The sequence below is a fragment of the Triturus cristatus genome, chromosome 8, assembly GCF_964204655.1.
Source record: "Triturus cristatus chromosome 8, aTriCri1.1, whole genome shotgun sequence".
NCBI lineage: Eukaryota > Metazoa > Chordata > Amphibia > Caudata > Salamandridae > Triturus > Triturus cristatus.
This window is the reverse complement of record NC_140591.1, coordinates 1,091,267,279-1,091,294,075: the sequence shown is the minus strand read 5'-3', so window position 1 is coordinate 1,091,294,075 and position 26,797 is coordinate 1,091,267,279. Positions and strand designations below refer to the sequence as shown.

The 26,797-nt window shown below is 41.4% G+C and overlaps 1 protein-coding gene across 1 annotated transcript in view; it reads left to right on the top strand.

Moving 5' to 3' along the window:
* The window catches only part of LOC146805420 (otospiralin-like), a 91,082-nt gene extending 64,706 nt beyond the window's left edge, over positions 1-26,376 (top strand). The window contains exon 3 of the mRNA XM_085620503.1: positions 25,941-26,376. Within this exon, the coding sequence (XP_085476629.1) occupies positions 25,941-26,125 (185 nt within the window). The 3' untranslated portion in view covers positions 26,126-26,376. The remainder of the gene's footprint in view (positions 1-25,940) is intronic.
* Positions 26,377-26,797: the final 421 nt, after the last annotated feature.

The window sequence follows — 26,797 nt, the reverse complement described above, 5'->3', positions numbered from 1 at the left end:
TGTAGCTGTAGTCTGTGGAGTCACTGGCCGTGACTGGCATTGCCCCCAGCAACCCTTCAAGAGCAGGGGAGGGCAACACATGTCTAGAATGTCATGGATGTTCCTTACTTGAATTTCTCCGGGGGCAGTAGCAATTCCTTGTGGCTTGGGCCGGCTGTGCTAGGAATCTGTAATGAAAACATTCTGCTTCGATCAACAGGAGTGGGCACCTAGTGTGTAGCACAACAGAAAGCAGCTCCGAATCCACGTGAGCTGGGCCCGGCCCACGCAGAGTAGATTCTGTAAGTGCGTGACTAATACATTTTAGCGCGGTGATACGGACAATGGCACTAAAATGCATTAGTCGAATCCCTAATGTTTGTTACTTGGCAGGGCTGCCCAATGCCCAGTGAGGGGAAAATACAATAGCCCCGGCCCTATGAAATAAGTGCCGGTGCTGAGCACCGGAAAGCACCGGCACAAATTAAGCACTGCCCAGGATCACTGGCTATAGCTTCAATTGCTAGTAATGAGGCCCTGGGAGTGGAGGTCAAAAAAGCTGCATTTTGTGCAAGCACTAAACCTTGGAGCTCAAGTTGATGAATTTGCAATGGGAGAATATTCAGCGATCGCTTAAGGGCTTAAATGTAAGGCTCTATAGAGAGCGCAAAAAGCTGGGGTGACTGTGGGCATAACTGCCAGGGTGCCCCAGTTGATCAGGATAGAGTTCGAAGGACCACCCAGGCATATCACCCTGGTGATAAGGTTCTGATATAGTTGCTGAACCCGGGTAATAAATGAGGGCCAAAACCTGCGCCTTCATGATATCCCAAAGAAATGGCTAAGAAACCCGGTCGAAGGCTTTTTCTGGATCGAGCTTTATCATTCTGACTGGTTTTCTATCAACTGAACCTGCCTCAAGGACTGTAATTACTGTATTGACATGTGCAGTGGTGTCCCGCCCAGGGATAAACCCATGCTGGTTCTCGTCTACCAAGTTGGATATTACTGCGGACAATCTGTTGGCCTGGACCCATATATAGATCTTAGAATCTGCATTTATCAAAGAAACAGGTTAGTATGAACCACACAAATGAGGATTTTCCCTTTCTTGGGAAAGATAAGAATGTTCGTCTCCGCCAATGGACCCAGGAGCCTGGCAATGTGACTCAAAAACATTGAAAAGATCAAAGACAATGGGCACCAGTGCACTTGATATCCTGTCGTAGAACTTCAGAGGAATTTGGTCAGGGCTGTAGACTTTCCCCTTTGATAGCTGATGTATCGCTGCATCAACTTCAAGAGGAGAAATTGAATCTTCCAACCTGGACCATTGTGAATCGGAGAGCTTACAATGATGATATGTCCAGATAAATTGATTGATGAGGTCTGCAGAGGCAACCCCCTCCTCACGATAGAGCTTCTGATCAAACCTATGAAATTCCTCGTGGATAAGTTTGTAATCCGGAATTTGCTTCCCCTTATCGTTCAAGACTGCATGGATGTTTCCCAAGTTGGCCCTGTCCCGGAGACTAAAAGAAAACATTTCACTCATTTCTTCATTGTTTTCAAAATAGCGAATTGCTTGGGCCGGAACTTCTTAATCGCATTACCAAGGAATCGTTCATGAAGGGAAGCTTGAGCGATTGCTAGTTGATCCAACAGAGATGTAAACATCCCCTGATCTTGAGAGATTACGCTATGCACCAAATGAAGTTCTGTGTGATTAAAAAAAGACCATATTCATGCTTTAACCAGACCATTTCCCTCTGCCAGGTTGTGGAATATTTCATGGCATGACCTCTGCAAAATGCTTTAAGGACTTGATAGCAGACAGGATAACAAAACAGAATAGCAGTTGAGCCAAAGTTTTGTACCAGGAACATCAAAACCACCTTATCCATAGAGTGGATGAAAGCTTCATCCAGAAGGAGCTTCCAATCGAAGTTTCATAAATGGGTCTTGGGAATTAGACGGGAACCTTCTATGCGAAGAAAGAGAGAGTGTGCATTATGGTCAGAGATCACCCTCGGATTCAGGGAAATACTAAGATGCAATAGCAAAGAATGGCTAGCGAGGAAGCTATCTATCTGAGAGAATGATTTATAAAAAACAGAATTAAGAGTAAACCCAGGCTTGTGAGTGTTGCCAGGCATCTGCCAGCGCGTAAGACACCATAAATTGATGCAAAGCTGCCCTAGTGCGTTTTTTCCCCACTAAAGAGAATTCCACTGAGAGCAGTTGATCTTCTCCTAAGATAAGATGAGTACAATCGTGAATGAAGAGTGATATTATAATCACCACATCTTATCAAAGGTTCTGCCCACCGATGCAGCTCGGACAGAAGACTGTTAAAAATGACAGGATTGTGTTTGTTAGAACCAAAAAGTATGCGTAGCGTAAGCGAATGTTTCCTCTTCTGACTGCTGCAATAATCCACCGGTCACGTGGATTGGAACGGTGAGCAGCCAGAGCCCAGCTCTTGTCCCGGGCCAAGAGAGCAGTTCCTCTCTGGGCAGACGTATGACAAGTTGTGATTAGAACGTGGTACTCAAGATAATCCAAGAGAGGAATCTGGGTATTAGAGAGATGGGTCTCTTGAAGACAGATCACATGTGAGCGAAGGTAGAATAGCTCTTCCCTAATAAATTTGTGCTTGAGAGTGGACTTCATACTGTTAACGTTCCAAGAAAGAATAAGGAGCCGCTGATAATTATTGCTCCCCAAGCTAGCCATTGTCATACTCAATCCATCACACCCTGCAGAAAAATATAGAAATTAAATCCCATTCTGGACACGATTCTCATTATTTGAGCAGTGATTTATTCAAATCTCCGTTTTTTGCCTTTTCTTTCCAACCCCCAACCCAAAGTTTATTCCTTGTTCTAATGATGAGCCCCAGTACCCCTCAATGTCCCCACCCCAACCAAAAAGCCTGCCCCACTCCCAGTCCAAACCCATCTCCCTCCCCTACCAACCAGTGCTCAAGTGAAAGGCTACCCATAACCCCTCCCAGTAAGAGAGACCTTTGACCCTGCATAAGTTGTGAAACAACCCCCCCACATCCCCAGTGCTCCAAGCCAGAAATATAAAAGGAATAGAGAGTGAGCCAAGACCAGACAGAGATCCAGAGCCCACCAGGTCCAAAGAATGCAGAGTAAGAAAAAACAAAAGGTCAAATGACAAGGTGGTGAGAACGAAAAGACAGAGAACAAAAGAAAGCCCATAGCTAGTCGCAGATAGCATAACAATCCCTCTGTCCTCAGACTGGCCTCCTTTCCCTGACAGGGGAAAATAGGAATAAATGTCGCCAGGCCATCACTTCACTTGCCGCCACTTTGGCAGTGGTTCCTCCACCTTCCAAATATCAATGCACGTCCCATTCATACTTGATACGCATAGTAACGGGTTCCAGTAACGAGACGTTGGCCCCAAGTTTTCGAAGTGCAGGTATATGCTCCCTCAGCTGCCATCGCCTGAATACAATTTCATGGCAGAATTCTGCACATGCAAAGAATTCAACTTCTGAGGCTTTGATCAGGGAATTAGGCGGGCAGCCTTAAAGATCTCTTGGCGCAGAAAGAAGTTACCAACATATAGCAGATTTTCCTGCAACTAACGAGGTGATGATCCCTCCTGGGGTGGGGATCAGTGACATAATTTCGATTACCAAAATATCCCCATACACAAATATCGACACATAAATATCTATGTCAAAAATACCGACATCCTATCTTTATAATGAAAAGTATAAAATATCGAAAAAATAATATCAATGTAAATACTATCGATGTACAAAATATTGTTTTTTTATATATAAAAAATAATGTTAAATACATTAAATAATAGAATTAACTTAAAAAAATTATTTAGATGTAATGTACATTTTAACAAATATAATAAATAAATGTAATTAAAACAATGTAAACATACATATATAAAATGTAATATATATGGAAATTTACTTTAAAACAATTATTAAACTAATAATTTAAAATTATTTTAAATTGTTATAAATATATACAAATTTACAAATACATATATATATATACATACACCTATCACATCAAATCTAATTAAAAAAACATTATATTATACATTAAAACGTTAAAATATTTTATAATTTTTAAACATACATTTTGCATTCCATTGAGTGCAACAGTAGGGTAAGTGTTGGATAGCGGAGGGGAAAATATTACTATTCCCACTTCAGTGAATGCAATAGTAGGGAAAGTGTTGTATAGCGGATCAGTAAAAATCACTATTCCCACTCCAATGAGTGCAACAATAGAGAAAGAGTTGGAAAACGGCGGGGTAAAAATTACTATTCCCACTCCAATTACTGCAACATTAGGGAAAGTGTTGGAAAGTGGAGGGGTAATAATTACTATTCCCACTCCAGTGAATGCAACAGTAGGAAAGTGTTGGATAGCGGAGAGGTAAAAATTACTATTCCCAATCCAGTGAGTGCATCAGTAAGTAAAGTGTTGGATAATGGAGGGATAAAAATTACTATTGCCACTCCAATGAGTGCAACAGTAAGGAAAGGGTTGGATAGCGGAGGGATAAAAATTACTATTTCCACTCCAGTGAGTGCAACAATAGGGAAAGGGTTGGATAGCGGATCAGTAAAAATTACTATTCCCACTCCTCTTAGTGCAACAGTAGGGAAAGTGTTGGATAGCAGAGGGGTAATAATTACTATTCCCACTCCAGTGAATGCAACAGTAGGAAAGGTGTTGGATAGGGGAGGGGGAAAAATTACTATTCCCACTCCAGTGAGTGCAACAGTAGGGAAAGTGTTGGATAGCAGAGGGGTACAAATTAATATTCCCACTGAAGTCAATTCAAAATTGAAAACAAACAAAATATCAACTACAATACAAAAGATGTTAAAAACAAAAAAAGAAAACATAACAAATTTGAAAAGATAAAAACATATTATAATGCTACAAATATCTAAAACTTACCTACAGAGATTATATTATAATTTTTTTTAAATAATTTACAAACAAGTAACTATATTTAATAGAAATTAATTATAATCAAAAACATTAATTGTTACATAAATGTAATATTTTTTATTTCCTACCCTATAACACCACACAATTCACAACACGCAACTACATTTCTAAAAAAGTTTACCTCCATAATTAACATAATTAATGACCAAATAAACAAATATAATTAATAAAAAAACAAATTAAAATAGATAAAAATGCATTTACTCACCAAACGTTACCCTTATAAAACAAAAATCCACACACAAAAAAATAAAAACAATTACCATAAATATTTATCAATTAATGAATTATTAATAATGAGCAACTAATTATTAATTAATGAAACCTAAAATTCTTTCCACCCACTACCTCAATAAACACCACAACACACACCTAAAAATCATTACACAATTTCCATAACTAATTTTACATTATTAAATTAATATCAATTAAGAACAAGGCACGGGGATATTAAGTGATTTGCCCAGAATCACAGGATGTTGAGAGTCGTTGCCGAGACTCGAACCCGGTTCCCCAGCTTCGACGTCGACCACTCTAGCCGTAAGGCTACATCCTCTCCCCTCATTAATTAATTAAACCTGGTGGGCTCTGGATCTCTGTCCAGTCTTGGCTCACTCTCTATTCTTTTTATATTTCTGGCTTGAAGCTCTGGGATGCCAAGAACCTTGAGATTGTTCCGTTAGGACCGGTTCTTGAGGCCAGTGACAAAAGGGTAAGCAGCTGAGCTTCATGTTGCAAAGATTGCTTTTTAACATTTAACATCCCCTACAGTGGCCTCGAGAGACTCCTGTGCCTTTTCCACTTTACGAAGTCGTGAATTGAGAATACCCAGATTCTTAGACAATTTCCTGAATACCACTTGTATTTTCAAATGAGCCATTTTAAGAGTGGACAAGTCCTTACGATACTCCTTCCTATGTTTTTGCAAAAGCCCGTAGATGGGGAATGCGGGAGAACAGATGATGGCGGCATAGCATTAGTTGTGTGCGAAGCTCTCTCTTTGATGGCTCTGGCCAGTGTTTGTTGATGGCAAGGGCAGCGTTCAGAGACTGCTGGAGACCAAGGGGAATAATCCTGGCTTTCACATACCTGAGCTGGCAAAGTGGAGGTCTGCTTTTCCTCCCCTGTGCTGTGTTGATCTCACCGCGGATGGCTGGTTGTATTAGAAAGGAGGAGGCCGGGAAGATCTTGGATTTCCCTGCCAATGGTTCCCCAGAACTGTGTTGAGGGGGTGGAACTGTTTTCGTGGTGTGTAGTCAGACACTGGAGGTCACTGGAGAGAGCGGACGGCTGCTCTCTTCTCTATCGAGAGTGGGTACCGCCTGGTAACGTAGGCGGTCTGCCCTTATTTGTTATATAGACTGAGTCAAGGACTTTATCGCCCCAGGTAGACTGCCCTGCTGCCCAAGGGGTGTTCTTGACCTTCTTTCAGTCTGTGCTCTGGCCCTAATGCAAAGCTGCTACTAAGTTGCTGCTGGGAGAGGTGTCGTGGGAGGCTTATTCAGGTGCCGGCAACCTTGTTGCAATTGTTTTCTTGCCTTCTCTATACCATTGAAAGGCTGCAGTGTAACTGGGAGAGAAAGCTCACAAATGTTTGGTTGAATTTTGGGATCAGAGCACGTGGTGGGCCACCTTTCTGCTTTGTGTGATTGAGGATGCCTCCCAAGTCAATTTTTAGGGGAGGGGTTTCATCTGCTCGCCTAAGTCCTAACAGCCAACAGATTTTGCCGGAAAAGAGTGTGCAGCAAGGCAAGCCAAACTCCAGTTTCCAGGGACTTTTTAGGGTATGCTGATGCTATGCTACTGCTGACAGTCATAGCATACCCAGGGTGCCTTTGTGGCTTTGCAGTTCTTACCCTAGAAACTGCAACCTTTGGACTGGGAAGAGTCTTGGAAAAGTCTTGGTGCCTGCTCTACTAAGAAGGGCTTTGAGTGGCTTTAGACAACTCTCTCTTTTTATCTTTGTTGTTGCTCACCTCTTTCCCCTGTTGGAAAGTCTGAGCATGGGACTAATTGGACACCCTGGTTCTGACCCACTTGTCAGCTATCTTCTCCAGCTCTCTAGGAGAAGACAACTCTGAATCCACCAAATAATTATGCAAATTCTCTGTGGTATAAATAGTTAGAATGTGTTCTTTCATAATTAAACTATACAGTTTATCATAAGTGTCCACCTCATTGCTTTTACTCAGCCTTCTTGTGCTTTGACTGAGGAGTTTAAAAAATCCACCCATGTTTGGTTTTGCCTAAACTTCACTCTGTTCCCTTCTGTGCTGAGTCCAAATCATTCATTTGATGATAGGACTCAGCCACATCTTCATTAAGGGTCAGAAGTCTATCCCTGCCCTTGAATGAGAACAACTCCCACAGTAGAGAGCCCCAGTGCTGGTGACCTATCCTTCTCATTTTGCAGGCCCTCTCAAAGGCTGCAAACCATTTGTCAATGTCATCACTAAACTTTGAGATAATCCCTTTGGGGATCTTAGGGCTAAATGTTTCCTAATTTTCACTATTAACATTGCTGCCACCATTATCTTTGGGATTCAAGCCCGTTTTGACCCTTCTTTCTTCAAGGGCTAGTCTCTTTTCCTCGAGGCCAATCTTTTTCTCCTCTAGTGAGAGAAAAGCAAGCCCTTCCTTAAGGCATACTACCCCCTTACCAGTAGTAGGGTTTTCTAGAGTGACTTCTGTCGCTTACTGCTGGTGAAGAGGTTCAGGGAAAGGGTGGAGAGCTGTGGTCTTCTCTTTCTTTCCCATCATCTTCTATTTGGGGTAATGCATCATCCTCATCCTCTTCAGGGTTTTCTTCTGAGGAATAACCTTCCCTCTCTAACTTCTCATTCTCATAGGAGCTGAGGGCCTTCTCAAGGTCCTCTCTTTTGACTGCTGTTCTAAAGCCAATGCTCCAAACTTTGCACAAACTTCTCAGATCTCTCATCTTCAGACCTAGGAGGACAGACAGGTCAAATTTCTTGTCTGCCTCCATTGTGCACTACTTTTATTTGAAAGTTGAGACCTTTTTAAAAGTTTACAAAAACTCTTAAAACTTTTTCCTAACTGTCTTAATATTTAAATACTTTAGAATGGGGGTTGACACAGGGCCCTAACAATTTCACTCAAAACATTATCTTAGAAAACATCAGAAAAAACAATTTGCCTCTAATGTCAATAGTGGATTTCTTGTGCGCAAATCGCTTACCCGAAAGAGGTCCTTTTGATTCACATGAATTAAATCCTAGCTCAGTTCTGGTAGTGGGGCACAGAGCAGTCAGGATTTACTGGAGGAATATGTGATAAGTATTTCAGAGTACCAACATGGACGATAAGTGATTGCCACAACTCGAAAGAAATCCAACACTACTGTATAAAAATAGAGCAGATTGTTATATCATTTTAGACACCAAAATGTAGACAATCGGATAAGCATAATCGTAGTTATGGATTTTAAAAGGAAAAATAAATAAGTGCATTTAACTCTTGCAAAATGATAACATTGCTGTCAATTGGAAGACACAATAGTGACACTCAGTCACTTGCTGTTTGAGTCCAGTGGAAACCACTTGGGGGGGGGGGGTAAGGTGATGAGGATTCCAGGACCAGGCTCTGACAGTAAGTTGAATTTTACTTGGCTTCTAGGGCCCGAGTGCAGAGTTGTCCTGGGTATCCCTGGTGCTGAATGTGGCTGCCTCGGGTGCTGGTTTTGTTGCTTGGATTGTGCGGGTGAGGAAAGTGATGCAAAATCTCAACAACAGGGACACTGAGGCGGCTGGTTGAAAATGCTGTGGGATTCTCTTGAGGTACAGCACCAAAGATAGTGGTAGCCCAACTGTCAACCATCAAGCGGAAGCAAACACAGCTTACAGTTACTTCGATGTCCTGGAGTCCGGGGCAAAACAGTAGCTGCCTGAAACTTGTTGGAGATTAGGACTATTTATATCACAATGCACTAGACCATTTACTTTTGGGCGATCCCTCGGCGAGCCCGATGGCCACTGATTCTTTTAGGGTGCTTTACCTGCGGACTGCAGGGGACTTGTACCTCTAGTCCAAGGGAGTTCTGGAGTTGCCTTTGGTATACAGAGTGTTTCTTTCTTTTGAAATCAGTCTCTGGTCCGGGAAGAGTCACTGCTGTGCAGTTGCATGGTGGTTGCCACAGGGGCAGGTTATTGCGCCTTTGCTTTGTGCAGGTCCTGAAGTCACAGACTTGGTTCTCTACTTCATCCTTGGTTGCAATTCAAGCAGATATAAGGTTCTGGTGCCAAGGGGGTGTCCTAAATCCTAGATTTAGGGGCATTAGTGTTGGGGTGCAAGTAGCCAATGGGTTATTAGCCCCGGTGGCAAATCCACCCATGAAGTCACCACATCTGGGGGGTGGGGGGGGGTACCACCTTTCCTACCCAGAATCCTCTATTCTGCCTTTTTTTTAAATGACAGAATCCTTCCTCGACTGTACATACCAGGTAGCCTTCTGAGGGTGTACGCCTCCTGACTGCCTAATTTTTGCACATGCCCAAAGTGCCTTGGGGTAGGGGGTTGCAGGGGGTTGGCTGTTTCCTCCTTTGGGAGGCAGCCTGGCTGCATATCAGAGGTGTTTGAAAATTTGAAGCTCACCACCTTGATGTGCCACTTCACTGGCCTTCAGATGACACCTTCCCAGGCAGACCTTTGTTTCTGGCTCCAGGGGGTGTTCACACCTCCTGGAAGGGGGTCAGATACCTGTATTGGTGGCAGAAGATGCAGGCTGTCAGCCAGGGCACAGGAAATTCTGGGGCAATCAGGTGATCAACCTTTAAAATATCCACCTGGGTGCTTTTCACATTAAATCTGGCTTTGGGAAAAAGTCAGCTTTGATGAGGCAAGTTATTTGATATCAAATATGACACTTTTCAGTGGGAATTTTTCAATGATGCTCCAGTGCACTCGGTATACACAATTTATTGTGATAGTGGTTCACTGTTGAATCTGTGTGCATCCCTGTCGTTACGCCGTGTCCGAAGGCGCTGAATGAACTATACTAACAAGAGTGTTAGGAGGGAAAAACCCTACCTAGCTGACAGGCGCACTTATTTGAGAAAACTGAGACGTTTTCTGCATCTAATTCCAAACATTAGTGGAAACTTAGATAAAATAATAAACACTTAATCCAAAGTTAAATCGTCATCTTTTGATCTATTCTTTCACATCCATCCATGCCATTATTCCAATGATTCCTTGGTGGAAGTTGTATTTATCATCCATATCCTTATACAACCAAAATGGATTTCGAGTCAATGCTGGCCCTTCATCAGGGGTCAAAACAAAGAATTCTTTAAACATGAAATGAAAACTAGAGACTATTACAATACAGTCCTTAGGGTGTACAACAAGCCTAACATAAAATTCAAGAGACGGTTCTGTGATTTTTAGCCATGTGCGTTTGTGTGCTAAGCAAGTCGTACTCGTAACTACGTAAATACAAAGTGGCTCGAAAAACTAAAACCTGCGTGTGGCATGCCGTTGTTGAGAATAACATACCGCTCATCAAAATGCCAAGTGAAAAGCGCGTAATGCAATATCGTGCCCAGTTAAACGAAACCAGATATTAACTCTAACTCGGCGAAATAAGCGTTTACCATTGTGGAAGGAAACTAGTTATAAAGTTCATCGCTGTGCTCAACATAGCCTGATAATTGCGTCGCACTCAATGCTTACAGAATCCGCCTTCGGGAAAATCCCATGACGGGAACAGGAAATGCTAACTGCTCAGCGTTTTCTCCCGTATTTAAAGAACGTGCCACAACGAGTTAGAGAGTTAGCAACGCTCTGTTTGTTTGTTAAACATACACGGTAGAGAAAGTTAAAATAAAGTTCCTCATGCAAAAAATATCATGCTATCACCTATTTTAGTGACGTGAAAGGATGTGTTATGACAGAGCAGCTGCGCTCTGCTTGTGCGATGAAGAAAATTAAACGCATGTAAGGTAAATCTGGAGCAGTGGCTTGTCAGTCCTAAGAAGGATCACATGTCACGGATGTATTTGATTCAGATTTATCTCTGGAGGATTTTCTCTTTTTTCAGGGTCAAGGTGTGTGTTTTTTGTCTGGGGGCTCTATTTTTCTCAGAGTCGGGTGCATGCGTTTATCCGCGAAGATATGGCAAAAGAATTTTTGTGAACGTCACATTTTCCCACGTTCAAAGTTAAGTAGGCTTGTCATAGTGTCTGGCAGACTAGGCATAGTGCCTTGCCATGAACCTCTGGGGATGTCCCGAATGACAGGCTTTTGCCACTGTAGTTTAAACTCTTAATGATTGGTCTGATCACTCAGTTGGTCTGATTTCATTTCTGATTGTTTCTTGTAAGATCTCAGCTTCTCATGATATTCTGAAATTCAGTATTTTATCTCAATACAGCCAGAGGTGAGTGGTGAATGTGGTGATGTACCACAGGCCCTTGGTATATCAGTCAATTTCATTGTAAAGGTATGAACTGTCACCTGTCCAAGTATGTCAGCTCTAAAGTCGAAATTAGTTTTGATCCCATGTGCCTAGACTGTTAAAGAATTAACAAGGAAAGGGGGATGTTGGGACGGAAAAGTCCTCTGCATGATAAAGACGTGTACCCATGCCCTGAGTACCCAACTGTACTGTTATCTGGATTCCTAATAGTGATTGTTTGTCATAGGCAAACACAGATCATGGGTGTGCAGCATGACATAGGCCTGTCTCACTAACTGTGGTCTTGTCAGAGCGGCAGGGGGGCCCAAAGCGCTACCCTCATAGGGGTAAAGGCTACTGTCTTCACCAGGAGTTAAGCAGCACGAGCGAGGTGGTGGTATCATACAATGTAGTGAGCAGTATTAGTGAACAGGACCTTTTTTACCCTGTGTCACTGGAGGTAAGCCTACAAGCTCACTCACCTTTTCAAAAAGTTCCTCTGTTGTGTGCTTAACTCACTATTGTCCTACATCAGGTAGATGTGGAGTTTAACATATCGCCAGTGGTGTACCGAAAGTTGAGGGGGCCCCCCTGCCACGTACATGGAGGGGCCCGCTCCGGATTTAATCCGGACCTCTCCGGCGTGAGTACAGTGTTGAGGGGGGCCCCTGCAGCTCGGGCCCCCCCACACAGCGGGGGCTGGGGGGGCTGTGTTACGCCCCTGCATAGCACAGGACTAGTAACTCTGCATGAGAGATGTAGTGCTATGTAGTGCATACACAGTGACCGCATGTGCTGGGTGTATGTGTGCTTATGTAAAGTATAATATGTGCAGGGTTAAGAGTTGTGCAGCACGCACATAGTGAGTGTGCATGCTGGCAGTGTGTGTGTTTTAAAATAAGCACACCCTGGTTTAATATAGGAAAGCTTCAGCTATTATGCACAGACAGAGCTTGTTTACTGAATGCATGTGTATGTGTAAACGTACAATACATAGCGGTATCAGTGGTAGATAGTAAGTGTGCTGAGAGTGTACACTGAGTAAATAAATGTGCCTGCACTGGTGCATAGTATGGAGAACCCTGGGCTCCATTTTGGGAAGCCCAGGTCTGTCTGGTGAACACAAGAGAAAGAGAGGAATCCCCCATAAAGATCTGTATATTCCTGTGAGCTCGATGGGGACACGTTGGAGGGAAAAGGACAAGACTCCCTGCTCTTTGGTTCAGTGAAGGATTACAAGGAAGGAGCCTGGACACATCTCAGGAAGGGAGACGGGGCTGAAAAGAGTATCCTGAAGAGTAGGGCTGGGGCTCAGGGTTAAACCTTTGATGCACATATCACTGTGGCTGACATCCAGGTGTGAGCTCTGGTCCCTCCCATGATTTGCATTGTAGACAATCAGCTTCTGAGGCGTGCCTGCTGTGGCAGACCTCTGTTCTGAAGGAAGATGAAAAGGAGATATATCCACTTCAAAAGAAGCAGAACCCCAACATAGAACTTCAAAGACCCAGACCCTAAATCACATTTGGTGTCTGGAATTGGACTATAAGAAGGGGAGGTTGAGTCATAAAAAATATGCCATCTGCCTAGCAACAGAGCTGGAAGATCCTCATCTAAGTTGGACATAAACTACCTTTCAATAGCACATTGTGAATAAGGCAGGGTAAAATGTCTTGTTGCAAAATTTGGTTTGCAAATATTCAATTTTGGAACTCTCTGATGCAGGATATTCCCTGAAGCAAAGAAATACAACCTCAATGCATCAGAAATTACCTGGAATATAAATGTTATGATTAACCCACGTAGAACTCCTAGTATGATATGAAAAGTGGGTAGAAAAACGCATGTGTGGGATTTGTCTTTTACTGTGGATGTAGTCTTTTTTCAGTTTAATATAGATTTACTTAAAGTAAAAAATCAATAGATATCCATTACAGCATACAATACTATTCAACAGATCTCCTATAGCGATTTCATTGCATTAACTAATGAGCAGATATAACATTTTTGTTTAAATAACATAAAATAACCAGCTGTAAAAGATGTAGTGATTAGATAGATATGTAGAAAAACGCAACCATAACAAATTAAAACTAGTTTTAGTTTTTCTTTCTAAAGCAAAAACCATTTCCATCCAGTGATTGTCACATACATGATTCAACCAAGACTGATAAGTCATTAAAAACAAATCTTTCCAACAGAAGGTAATTTGATAGAAAGTAATAAACATGTCTAAAACTAGGCATTAATGGGATAAATGGATGTTGCCTTAGGACTGGAAAATAATTTGTGCAAAACAATACAGTCACATAAAATAACAGGGTAAAGCTATTTTCATATGACTAACACCACAAACATTCAAGGAAAGAAAAAATAATCCACATACCTCTATCCTAAAGCGTCACTCAGGACTCACTCCTAAAAAGCACAGAATAAAAGTTCCATTGGTTCCCGTTCAATCACACTTCTGCCACACCTTATTGTGAACCCAGAATTGAGACCAACCATTCACAGGCCTGGAACCTTGTAGCCCAGCAGCATGTTGGATGCAAAAAGAACAATTGATGGGCAGAGTGTTGAGCAATGTCAAACATTCACCCCAGTACAGAGATTTGGGCCTAAATCCAATTTTATTTTTATCCCCATGTCATTCCAGTTTAAACCCAGCAATATGCAAATTAGTATTGACCCTGTACCCAATGGGAACAGTCCAGCCTGAACTGCCAGGCAAGGTTCTCCCTGGACTGGAAAACAAGCATCCTAGGACCTGTTACGGGGTTTCACCCCTCATCAGCCACGCTAGCTTGACTCCAGTGGCATGGAGAACACGGAACCCACGTCTGGGCATGCCCGTCCCACTCGAGGTGACAAATGCAAAAAGAATAATTGATGGACAGAATGTTGAACAATGTCAAACATTCACCCCAGTATAGAGATCTGGGCATAAATTCATTGTTTCTTTGCTCCCCATGCCATTCCAGTTTAAACCCAGCCCTATGCAAATCAGTCTTGACCCTGTTCCCCAAGGGAACAGTCCAGACCAAACTGCCAGGCCAGGTTCTCCCTGGACTGGACAACAAGCATCCTGGAACCGGTTTCGGGGTTTCACCCCTCCTCATCCAGGCTAACTTGACTCCAGTGGCATGGAGAACATGGGACCCACGTCTAGTCATACCCATCCCACTCTTGGTGACAAATACAAAAAGAACAATTGATGGACAGAATGCTGAACAATGTCAAACATTCACCCCGGTACAGAGATCTTTGCCCAAATACATCGTTTTTTTGCTCCCCATGCCATTCCAGTTTAGACACAGCCATATGCAAATCAGTCTTGACCCAGTACACCATTAGAACAGTCTAGACTGAACTGCCAGGCCAGGTTGTCCCTGGACTGGAAAACAAGCATACTAGAACCAGTTTCAGGGTTTCACCCCTCATCAGCCAGCAAGCTTGACTTCAGTGGCATGGAGAGCATGGGGGCCCATGTCTGGTCATACCTGTCCCACTCAGGGTGACGAATGCAAAAAGAACAATTGATGGACAGAATGTTGTACAATGTGAAACCTTCACCCCAGTACAGAGATCTGGACCTAAATCCATCGTTTTTTGATCCCCATGCCATTCAAGTTTAAACCCAGCCATATGCAAATCAGTCTTGACCCTGTTCCCCATGGGAACAGTCCAGCCCAAACTAGCAGGCCAGGTTCTCCCTGGACAGGAAGCAAGCATCCTAGGACTGGTTTCGGGGTTTCACGCCTCATCAGCCAGGCTAGCTTGACTCCAGTGGCATGGAGAGCACAGGACCCACGTCTGGGTATACCCGTTCCACTCGGGTTGACAAATGCAAAAAGAACAATTGATGGACAGAATGTTGAACAATGTCAAACATTCACCCCAGTACTACGATCTGGGCATAAATCCTTAGTATTTTTGCTACCCATGCCATTCCACTTTAAACCCAGACATATGCAAATCAGTCTTGACCCTTTTCCCCATGGGAACAGTCTAAACTGAACTGCCAGGCTTGGTTCTGCCTTGATTGGAAAACAAGCATCCTAGGACCGGTTTCGGGGTTTCAACACTCATCAGCCAGGATAACAACTCCAGTGGCATGGAGAACATGGGACCCCCACGACTGGGCATACCCATCCCACTCGGGGTGACAAATTCAAAAAGAACAATTGATGGACAGAGTGTTGAACAATGTCAAACATTCACCCCGGTACAGAGATCTGGGCCTAAATCCATCTTTTTTTTGCTCCCCATGCCATTCCAGTTTAGACCCAGCCATATGCAATTCAGTCTTGACCCTGTTCCCAGTGGGAACAGTCCAGACCAAACTGCGAGGCCAGGTTCTTCCTGGACTGGAAAACAAGCATCCTAGGACCGGTTTTGGGGCTTTACCCCTCAGCAGCCAGGCTAGCTTGACTCCAGTGGCATGGAGAGCCCAATTCAAATATGGCAGGTTGCGTAACACTACTGTGGCAGTTAAGGCTCAGCCTTTACTTGTCCTACTTTAGACCACTTGCCACGTCTTAAGTTCCCTATCACTCTGGCAGGGTATTTCTGATGAAAGTGTTGCTGCCAATATGACGTGAGCGAATTTAGCAAAAATGTAATGTTTGGCAGGCCATCCTATTATAGCAGTCCACATGTCTGTTTTCTCAGAAATAAAATCCCAAAGAGGGGGCTTATTGCTGACGAACAATTTATAAATAGCCCTGCTGCACATGGAGTTTTCTTCCTGTGTGTGGGGTCCTTTGCTTATCTTTTGAGCTGCAATGTCACATATAGTGGTCCCGGGCGGGAAAAATATGCAATCAATGGATCTGAGATGACTGTGTAACAAAATGCCCAGTCTATTAATTACTTGTAGCCCTGGGTTCAAAATTAGACAACTTCACAGTTAAAGCCCATGTGTCTTAGGGCCTGATTATGATGCGAGTCGGACTGATTTATTCGCTGCTGTCTGGCACAGTTGGACCGCCGCGGTCTCATCGGAAGTGGTCGGTCCAACCACTGGATTACGATTCGCGCATCTTGTACTACGACCCACCCTTGAAAGACCGCTGACTCCATCATCCTTTCTCCGACCGCCGGGATGGTGGTCGGAGAAAATTAGCATCCATGGGTCAGCACAGGCACCTCCGACCGCCGTACGGATTACGATGTGGGTTTCTGATGACCAGAACGTGGTGGACTGACCGACTGTCTCGAGTCATGGGAAACAATGGATTTGGGGTGCATACTCACCCAAATCTGCTTCTCTCCAGCAGTCTCCACCATGGATCTCTTCCTCCAGGTGCTCCCTACACCTGAGAAGCTGCACCTCAATGACTACGATCCTGTTGGTGCTGGAATCCAGTGAGGTCCTTATGCGGTATGTATCCCCATTGACTGTACTGTGCACATTCCGCCACACTACAGCAATTGGGTACATGGTGCAAAAAAGCATATAAAAAAAACAATATTTTTGGAGAGGCACACACAAATTGGCTTAATCAAAAGAACTTTTTACAGTCTGAATTCAATGTTAAACACTTTTGTCTTAAAGCGTGCTGCAGGGGAGGCATAAAACAGTCAGAAAATGCCAGTAATGCACAACAAAATTAATGGTCGATGAGACCCATCCTCTGCGCACTGTAACAACAGGTAAAAATACCTAAACTGTAAAGCATTGTTGTCGTTACAATATTTATCAAATTCTTTTCATAAACATCAACTCCACAATGGTTACGAGAATTAATCCAATGTATTTGCATGAATATTTTCAAACATTATTCAGTAAATGTCCATCAGTTCATCATTTCATTACAACTTTGTAATTGAATGGTAAATTCAAGAATTATCTTGCTGCCCAATGCATTTCGAGCCAGTGTTGGCCCTTCTTCAGGGGCTCAAATTCTGGAAAATAAACGGAAAAATATAAAGCTGAACAGGAATGGTGTTAACATCATCAGGATCAAAGCAGCATTTTCATAATGCATAAAAAAGTAGTTGAGAATCATAGATGTATTCGTAGACGACATTTAGGTGAACAGAAAGCCCTCCACCAGAATATAACACTCATTTAGGTGTATACCTATATAGAGTTCAACGAAACTATAATGCCATCTATGCTAGTCAAAAATACCCATCTCGAGTTGAGAAGCACCTCTTTGAAATAACCCAAGTGAAAACAACCTACGTGTTTTTAAAGGCGTAATTAGTAAATACCTTGACTCTTAAACATGTGTACGCTAGTGGCCGAGCTGATAAAGTGTTCATACTCGAAATTCTACATTACTGTCTGTATCACAGCTATTCCTATTGGTATGGTTTCGTTGAACTCTATATAGGTATACACCTAAATGAGTGTTATATTCTGGTGGAGGGCTTTCTGTTCACCTAAATGTCGTCTACGAATACATCTATGATTCTCAACTACTTTTTTATGCATTATGAAAATGCTGCTTTGAGCCTGATGATGTTAACGCCATTCCTGTTCAGCATTATATTTTTCCATTTATTTTCCAGAATTTGAGCCCCTGAAGAAGGGCCAACACTGGCTTGAAATGCATTGGGCAGCAAGATAATTCTTGAATTTACCATTCAATTACAAAGTTGTAATGAAATGATGAACTGATGGACGTTTTCTGAATAATGTTTGAAAATATTCATGCAAATACATTGGATTAATTCTCGTAACCATTGTGGAGTTGATGTTTATGAAAAGAATTTGATAAATATTGTAACGACAACAATGCTTTACAGTTTAGGTATTTTTACCTGTTGTTACAGTGCGCAGAGTATGGGTCTCATCGACCCTTAATTCTGTTGTGCATTACTGGCATTTTCTGACTGTTTTATGCCTCCCCTGCAGCACGCTTTAAGACAAAAGTGTTTAACATTGAATTCAGACTGTAAAAAGTTCTTTTGATTAAGCCAATTTGTGTGTGCCTCTCCAAAAATATTGTTTTTTCATGTTCAGCAGTCCTAGGAAGAGAGCACCCAAACATGTCATTTGATGCAATCACGAGTTTAACTGATAATAGTGCTAATACTCTTGCTTACACATCTGAACAAGCTTCAGAAATGTATGCGTTAATACAGGATGTCAAGGCATCAGACCTACAAGGCAGCACAATCTCTCAACAACTTAAACAACTAGAATTTTTAGTCAAGAGAGAAATGAATCAGCGTCTTCGTGCGTCCACCCTAGTACAGTATCACCGAGCCAAAAGGATTCCGCGGGGATTGAGGTTGTCTATTAAACCAATGTTATTCAGGTTTCACCTCAATAAAGACTTTATGGAGAGATGGTACTCGATTCTAAACAAATTTTCACTCGACCTGATCTTATTACTAGTAGAGGAACTATCAAAAGCCATTAATGAACTTACTAATGAAATCGAAGAGATCAAATTAAATTTATCTACACGAATGGAAGAAGGACAATTGAAAAAGTCACTGGAAGATATCAATTTTAAACTTGAGAAATACACCAAAGAACTGCAAGAAGGAACACTACGGAAACATAAGAGAGATACTTTGGATTATAAATTGAACGAAGTATATACTTGGGCAGAAGTCTATGCTCAGCGACGTTCTTATTTCAAAAAATCTACGGCCACCACTTCATCTGAAGAAAGTGTAGCAACTGAGTCTGACACAACTATGACCAGACCACCAGCGCAAAGCCAAATGAAAGATGTTGTAACCTCTAAGGAAAATACTGAAAGTGCAACAACTTCAAGTTTCACTCATTTTTTATCCAAGGATCCAGATCCCAGCCAACCACCAGGAGCGTTAAATACCGGGCAACCAGGAGAAGTCACCGGAAAGTCAAGACGAACACGGAGTCAGAAACAAACTTAGTGGTCAATATTTCTTCAAAAGAGTTTATTCATCACAGATCCAAACTCTTAACAAAGGATTGTGCTTCAGCCCTACATATGACACAAATATTTTGGAATGTGAAATAGCTCTTTTCAAGTTTCTGAGAATTTTGCGTCTTAGACATTTTTTCACGAATGTGTTACCACCTAAAAAAGATGAAGAAGTCTCAGAATTTCTGGAATTTCGTCCAAAATCCAAATTCCAAGCTCCTATTTCCCACAAAATACTGGATTCCTTTGAGAACTTGGTTAGAAAAGATTTTCATCATCTGCATTTTAAAAGAACCAAGAAGACTAATTTAACTAAATATGAAACCTGTACGCTGCGTTCCATTCAGAAAAATGCTGAAGTCCAGGTGCAAAGAGCGGACAAAGGCGGTGCTATTGTCATAACGATCAGCTCATTTTATTTTAACGCCATTCAAGATCATGTAGCAGACCTACAGACATACTTGTTGCTAGATAAATACCCCATCAATGAACTTAAACTCACCTTGAAGAGTATCTTAGATCATGCCCTCGAGATGGGCTGGATTACTACTGCTACCAAACAATTTCTCACTGTGGATTATCATCGCAAACCTCTTCTATATATGTTACCAAAAATTCACAAAGACTTGCACAACCCTCCCATGCGATCGATAGTCACTGGATGTGGGACTATCTTTGAACCTCTTGGTCATTACATAGACTATTTCTTGCAACCTTTTGTTCAAGATTGGAATTCTTACATAAAAGATACCAAGGACTTTCTACAGAAATTGGAGACTGTGGTTCTCACAGAAGAGATTTTACTTTGCACGATTGATGTTAAGTCCCTTTACACTTCCATACCACATTCTGCTGGCATGGAAGCTGTAGAGTGGGCCCTGCTGCGTCAACCCTCATTGCGAGCTGATAAAGTGTTCATACTCGAAATTCTACATTACTGTCTGTATCACAGCTATTTCTATTGGAAAAACAATTTTTTTCTTCAACAACAAGGCACTTCGATGGGTTTTGCAGGGGCCCCTGCATACGCTAATACCTTTATGGACAAATTCGAGTTTGACCATATATACAACGATGTTGACTGGACAAGGAATTCCCTGCTTTACTGCAGGTTTATAGATGATATCTTCATTCTATGGACAAACACCCAGAAACTACTTGAAGAAAAAATTCAACATTTAAACACAGTAGATGATCACATTCAATTTACTCATACTATTAGTAACACCACTATTTCATATTTGGATGTGACCCTTGTCATTTGCGGGAGGACTATTCGAACTGAAGTACACAGGAAACCGACAGATGTTAATAGCGCTTTGCACTTTCAGAGTTTTCATCCTACCAGTCTCAAGCATAATCTACCTTTTTCCCAATTCTTGCGGATCAAAAGAATTTATTCTAAACCCAACGACATGGAAAAACACTTTTTACTACAACAACAAATGTATCTTCAAAGAGGATACCCCCATGAAGTGATCGAACAAGCTAAACAACGCACTTTCAAACATACGAGAAAGAGCTTGCTGCAATCTCAACCCCGTAGACAAACGTCCAGACAAGTTTTTGTCTCCAAATATTCAACAAGCTCAACAAAGCTCAAAAAGATCATCATCAAACGGTGGGAAATGTTACAGAACGAACCTGATTTTAACGAAATCTTTAAGGATCCGCCCATGTTTGCGTACACGCGATCTAAAAATCTGAAAGAACTCATTAATGCTCCCAAAAAACCACTTGGCACTAATTTTAAAGGCATGAGTAAATGTCACAATTGTGTTCACTGTAATAATGTTATTATGGGAAACATATTACACCATCCAACTTCCGGACAAATAATCAAACTCCACCATGATTCTGATTGTAATTCTAATAAACTCATCTACTACATCAAGTGCCCATGTGGAAAGCTCTATGTGGGCAAGACAGAACGAAAAATAAAAGTGCGAATATCTGAACACAAAAGTGCCATAAGAACACAGAATAAAAACAGTTGCTTAGCGACCCACTGGCTGGAGGAGAGACACAGCATAGCCCAACTAAAATTCTCAGTACTGGAAAGAGTTGTACATCATTCAGATATGGATCTCACTAGAGGTCTTTTGCAAAGAGAAACATTCTGGATTAAACGTCTTGATACCTTGATAGACAGGGGAATGAATGATAGAATAGATTATTCATGTTACCTATAAATACGATTTATTTACTGTCACTGGCTTACTCTGCATGATGACTCTGAATGTATAGAGGTTCTTTGTGTTCAATTTCGATGTATTCTAAGTTAACGACATTTCACTTGGGTTTCATCTAATCTTTTATGCACCTTTTTATTATTTACAGTTCACTGACAAGTCACACTCGTTTTTTAGCTGACTGCTGGTTTAACTAGCAACTTGGACATAAGTATCATTCATGTATACCATAGTGTTAAAATGGCACTCTTAAATATTGAGCTTCCTCACACGGTATGATGAGTTATGTATCGCCTCATACTAAAAGAGACCACAATCGAGTATTTTCTCCGTGTGGCTCGAAAACGATGGCGCTGACCCCTGTTGGTTTGTTATCTTTTAGGCATTTGATCAAATCACTCGTCCACTAGCGTACACATGTTTAAGAGTCAAGGTATTTACTAATTACGCCTTTAAAAACACGTAGGTGGTTTTCACTTGGGTTATTTCAAAGAGGTGCTTCTCAACTCGAGATGGGTATTTTTAACTAGCATAGATGGCAATATAGTTTCGTTGAACTCTATATAGGTATACACCTAAATGAGTGTTATATTCTGGTGGAGGGCTTTCTGTTCACCTAAATGTCGTCTACGTATACATCTATGATTCTCAACTACTTTTTTATGCATTATGAAAATGCTGCTTTGATCCTGATGATGTTAACGCCATTCCTGTTCAGCATTATATTTTTCCGTTTATTTTCCAGAATTTGAGCCCTGAAGAAGGGCCAACACTGGCTCGAAATGCATTGGGCAGCAAGATAATTCTTGAATTTACCATTCAATTACAAAGTTGTAATGAAATGATGAACTGATGGACATTTTCTGAATAATGTTTGAAAATATTCATGCAAATACATTGGATTAATTCTCTTAACCATTGTGGAGTTGATGTTTATGAAAAGAATTTGATAAATATTATAACGACAACAATGCTTTACAGTTTAGATATTTTTACCTGTTGTTACAGTGCGCAGAGGATGGGTCTAATCGACCCTTAATTTTGTTGCACAAAGCATATCCCCACATATGTCATGCATGTGTGTACAATTCACACGTGTTCTGTAATTTTGTATGTATTTGCAGCGGTCGGAAAGGGCCTGCGAAGTCGGCGGTTGAATGGTGAGTCCGATGGGCATCGTAATCGGGCCCTTAGTTCCCAATACAACAGTCTCAGAAACCAATAAAGCCCTAATACCCACCACCCAAGTCCCAAATGTTCTTTAGGGTGCCACAAGACAACTCAGCAATATATCAGATTCTAGTGAATTGGCTTAGTGGAGTTTGAGTGATGCTATGATGGCCTGAGCTCAGTTGAGCAGTAAGGCTAGTTGGTTAACTGATTGGTGTACTAGTGAAAGCAAGAGGGCTATGTGTTTGGTGTGAAGAGCAAAAACAACAAGAGTAGCTAGGATGCCAAGCATCATGGAGCCATATCTCACAAAAGGCTGGTTATAGTCACAAATTTAGTTGCTGTAGGTTTGCCACACAATGCACCTATACGCTGGAGCAGGAGGTACTCAAAAATGTAGTTTATGGTCACGACCCAAACTGAATTTTAAACATGCTATTGTCAAAATTGTAAGATCTAGCGAGACCAATTAAACAACTCCACAATGAAGACAACAAATGCAGCTAATGGGGAACAATGAAAATAAACTGACATGAAATGGATTTGGATCTGGAAACATGAGCACATATGGGCTCTTAAGAGGTCAAATGTAGTACTGAGTAGATTTCAAACTCAGAACTTTTGCAGCCTTAAATTGCATCATTGCAGGTCCTCAACTTCTGGTGACTTGTTCACTCTTTGATTGACTCTGTTAAGTTTGTCTACAATGATTTTGTGGCTGTAGGCAGGTCTGTTTCTTGAGGCATTTGCTGTGAGTTCATCAGTCAGCTTTGCATCAATGGGTCCAATAACTTAGGCATTTTGTATTGTATTCAAATAGAAAACATTTTCAAACTCACTTAAGAGAACAAAATCAATGTAATACAATTTTGCAACAGAGCGTCCAGCCAGATAATTACATACTACCCATATGCAAATATCAAATAAGCAAATAGTGCACAATATTAGGATGTAAAACTATGCAAGATTTCGTCCTTTAATAAATTGACTGGCATATTCTCATACCTACGTAAGATGTGAGCCCCATACCACCCATCCGACATTGTGACAATCAAAGACATATGTCGTTTATCTGTCTTAAAATAAATTCCCAAAAATGCGACGAATGAAGCCTGCTAGATATGCACATCTAATAGTTCAAGCAAGCTAGTTTTACTGCAAGGACTTATATCAACACATGGGGCCTGATTCACAAAGATATTAGTGCCACTAACTAGTGGCTTACTCATGAATCCTGGAACTAACTCACAAGTGAGCCAAGAGCACTCCTGGCATAGTCTTGTAAATGGTTGTTTGAAACAACCACACATGCCTAAACAACGCATGCCTAAACAAGGTGGTCTGAACCATGACTGCGTCTTTATCACGCATGCCTTCACCACATATGCCTTTACAACAAATGTTTTTGTAAAGTCGTGTTTGCTAAAGGGATATGCATGGTAAATTGCACACCCCATCTCCCCCAACCTACGCCCTAACACCCAAAACTCCAGCCCTGCAATCCACCCCGCCCCAGCCTTTAAAACGAACTCAACCCCTCAACCTAAGCCCTAACACACGCCCCCTGCCCAAACTTTAATTGATGAATTTAGAAAAATAGAATTATTTTCACACTTGTATAAAGTGTTAATGATTTAGTGATTTTAAAATAGATCCCTCACCCATATTATAAAATGCAACTTTACATGTAATGTGAAATATTTGGTTGGTTATATGGAAGTTCGACCGGATGGGTTTGAGTCTTTGCAGGGTCACTGGTCACACAGAGCAGTGTACCACTAATCTCTGTTACACAACATGGAGAATGTCTGGTTGTCTACCATGATGATCACACTTTTGTATATTCCCCAAGGCAATCTAAAACTGGTATCCCAGAAGTATTGAGCTGCCATCAGTACATAATATGGAACACTGAGTATAAATCTGCATGTTGAAAACAAGTTACCTCATGCAACTTAGGGACCATCAACATCTCTCTATTCAAAAACGAATGTGGTAGCCAATGCATAGCCTGCAAGGGCCTTCAACTGTCTAAATGCACAAGAGCCAGTTATGGTTGGCTGTGGAGGACATTCACTGACAGGGGAGGATGGTAACTGGAGGCACTCTGGTCTGTCCACGACAAGGTGTGGTGAAGGTGGAAGTGGCAAGCACCTTTATCTATCACAGTACAAGAGAACCTGCTATTGGTCTACCTTCTCCTTCCATTGCAATTTATAATGTCCATGAAAATTGATTTTACTATGTAATAATTTAGACGCTACTCCCTACTGTTAAATAGGGGTATGTGAAGTTTTTATCGTTAAATCAAAGACGTGAATGCATTCTAGTTATTGGCCTATCCATAATTCCCAGAGTTCCCTGCTTTTACTCTGTTAACACCCTGGCATATTTTTCCCAGGAAATCAGTAACAATTTGTTCAATGTCCTAGCTGGCACTGAAAAAGGAAATGTCATTTCCTTGCAAGCTAACTTTACAACCATTTTCCTCTCTATCTTAAAACTGGATTGATATTATGGATGAATATTTTCTATATTTTTAAAGGCGTATAAAAATTCCCTATTTTTAAGTTGTTTTAAGTTGAAACCCAAATCTAGACAACCTCGTGAACTTCAGATAGTGATCATAGTATGTGCGATATTACTATGTGTTGCAGGAGCAATGTCAATTTAAATTGTCAATGCACACATTTATTGCTGATACTGATATATCCTACAGAGGAACACTTACTTTTCCTCAAACAATTAATTAATTCAAAGATTGTACTTAAAGGAATGTCTCCCAGTTTAGAACTTCTGTCCAATCGTTCTACTAACAAAATAGATACAAGTTAATAGTGTACACCTAACAGGGAGGTGGGCAGGGCAGCCATATGACCTATACACCTGACCCATTTGTCAAGAAGGTATTCAGGACCTGTATCATGTACTGTGTCTGTCCAATATTATCCACCCCATCAAGATAGTATTTATGCCCAATGTTTTTGAGTATAGTATAAAAACGTTTATTGAACTTGTTAATTTGATGATGTCTCCTTCAGAATGAGCAAGTGTGCTGTTACATGTTTACATTTTTAGAAGTCTTTTGAAAATATTTTTATTAGATGTATGCACTTATAGAGATCTTTTTTACATCTTCCTTTATAATAATGTTTAGGTATGTACGGTTGATCTCAATTGAGGTGCAAATCAATTAGTTACTAAACTTGTAAAACAGAATAGACCACACCTGCTAAGGTCCTGAAGGGTGACTTCTGATTTGCTCATTTGTTTTTTGCATGTTTTGCAGCTGAAGCACGAGAGAGGAGGGCTATGCCTAACTGGAGCATGTCTTCTGAGGATTTCTTTGGCTGGGTGGAGGAACTTCGAGGCCTGGCCGGTTACGATCACATCGACGAATTGGCAAAAGTATTTTGGGCTCATTTTCCAGCTGCAACTCGACTAGGATATGAAGAACCCGACCCAGAAGAATAAGCTCACAGAGCTGAGGAGCCAGTGTACTAACAAGCAAACAATTATGCAAATTAATATTAACGTCAGCACTCCTAGCACTTATGTAGTCTGATCAATCTTAGAAATAGTGGTTGTGAAACCAGATCTTACATCAAAAAGACAGCTCAACAGCGTATGTGTTGGTTTGAGAAGAGACCCTTGTTGTATTGTATACCTTTCTGTGAAGTGCCAACATCCTGTCCACGCAACGATAAAATGTACAGTTGTATCCAGTTACTGTAATTAAATTTTTTATGGCAACATTTATTGTGTCTTCATGTGAGTTCGAACTTTGATTTAGCCTACACACTCCGGTATTAATATTTGCAGGAAGAGTTCAATGTTTCATTAAAAGTAGATTGGATGTTCATATTTTCGTTTCGCCCAACTCTACAAGACCAGCCTATTTAAACAGCCAGCAACAAGCTTTCTTTGCCGTGGAACAATATGCTCACCAGAGTGGACTCTACAGGATAATTTTTATTCTCAGATTTTGCTGCCCGGTTTTCCTGCTTCGATTTACCAGGATTGTGACTAAACACTTTACAGAGCTTTTCCTTACGATACATGGGAGCACTTTGGGGTTGTTACTGCAGATTGGTTGAAGTATTTAGTTAATCAGCTTTAAGGGTTTTGATTATTTTTATTTTCTTG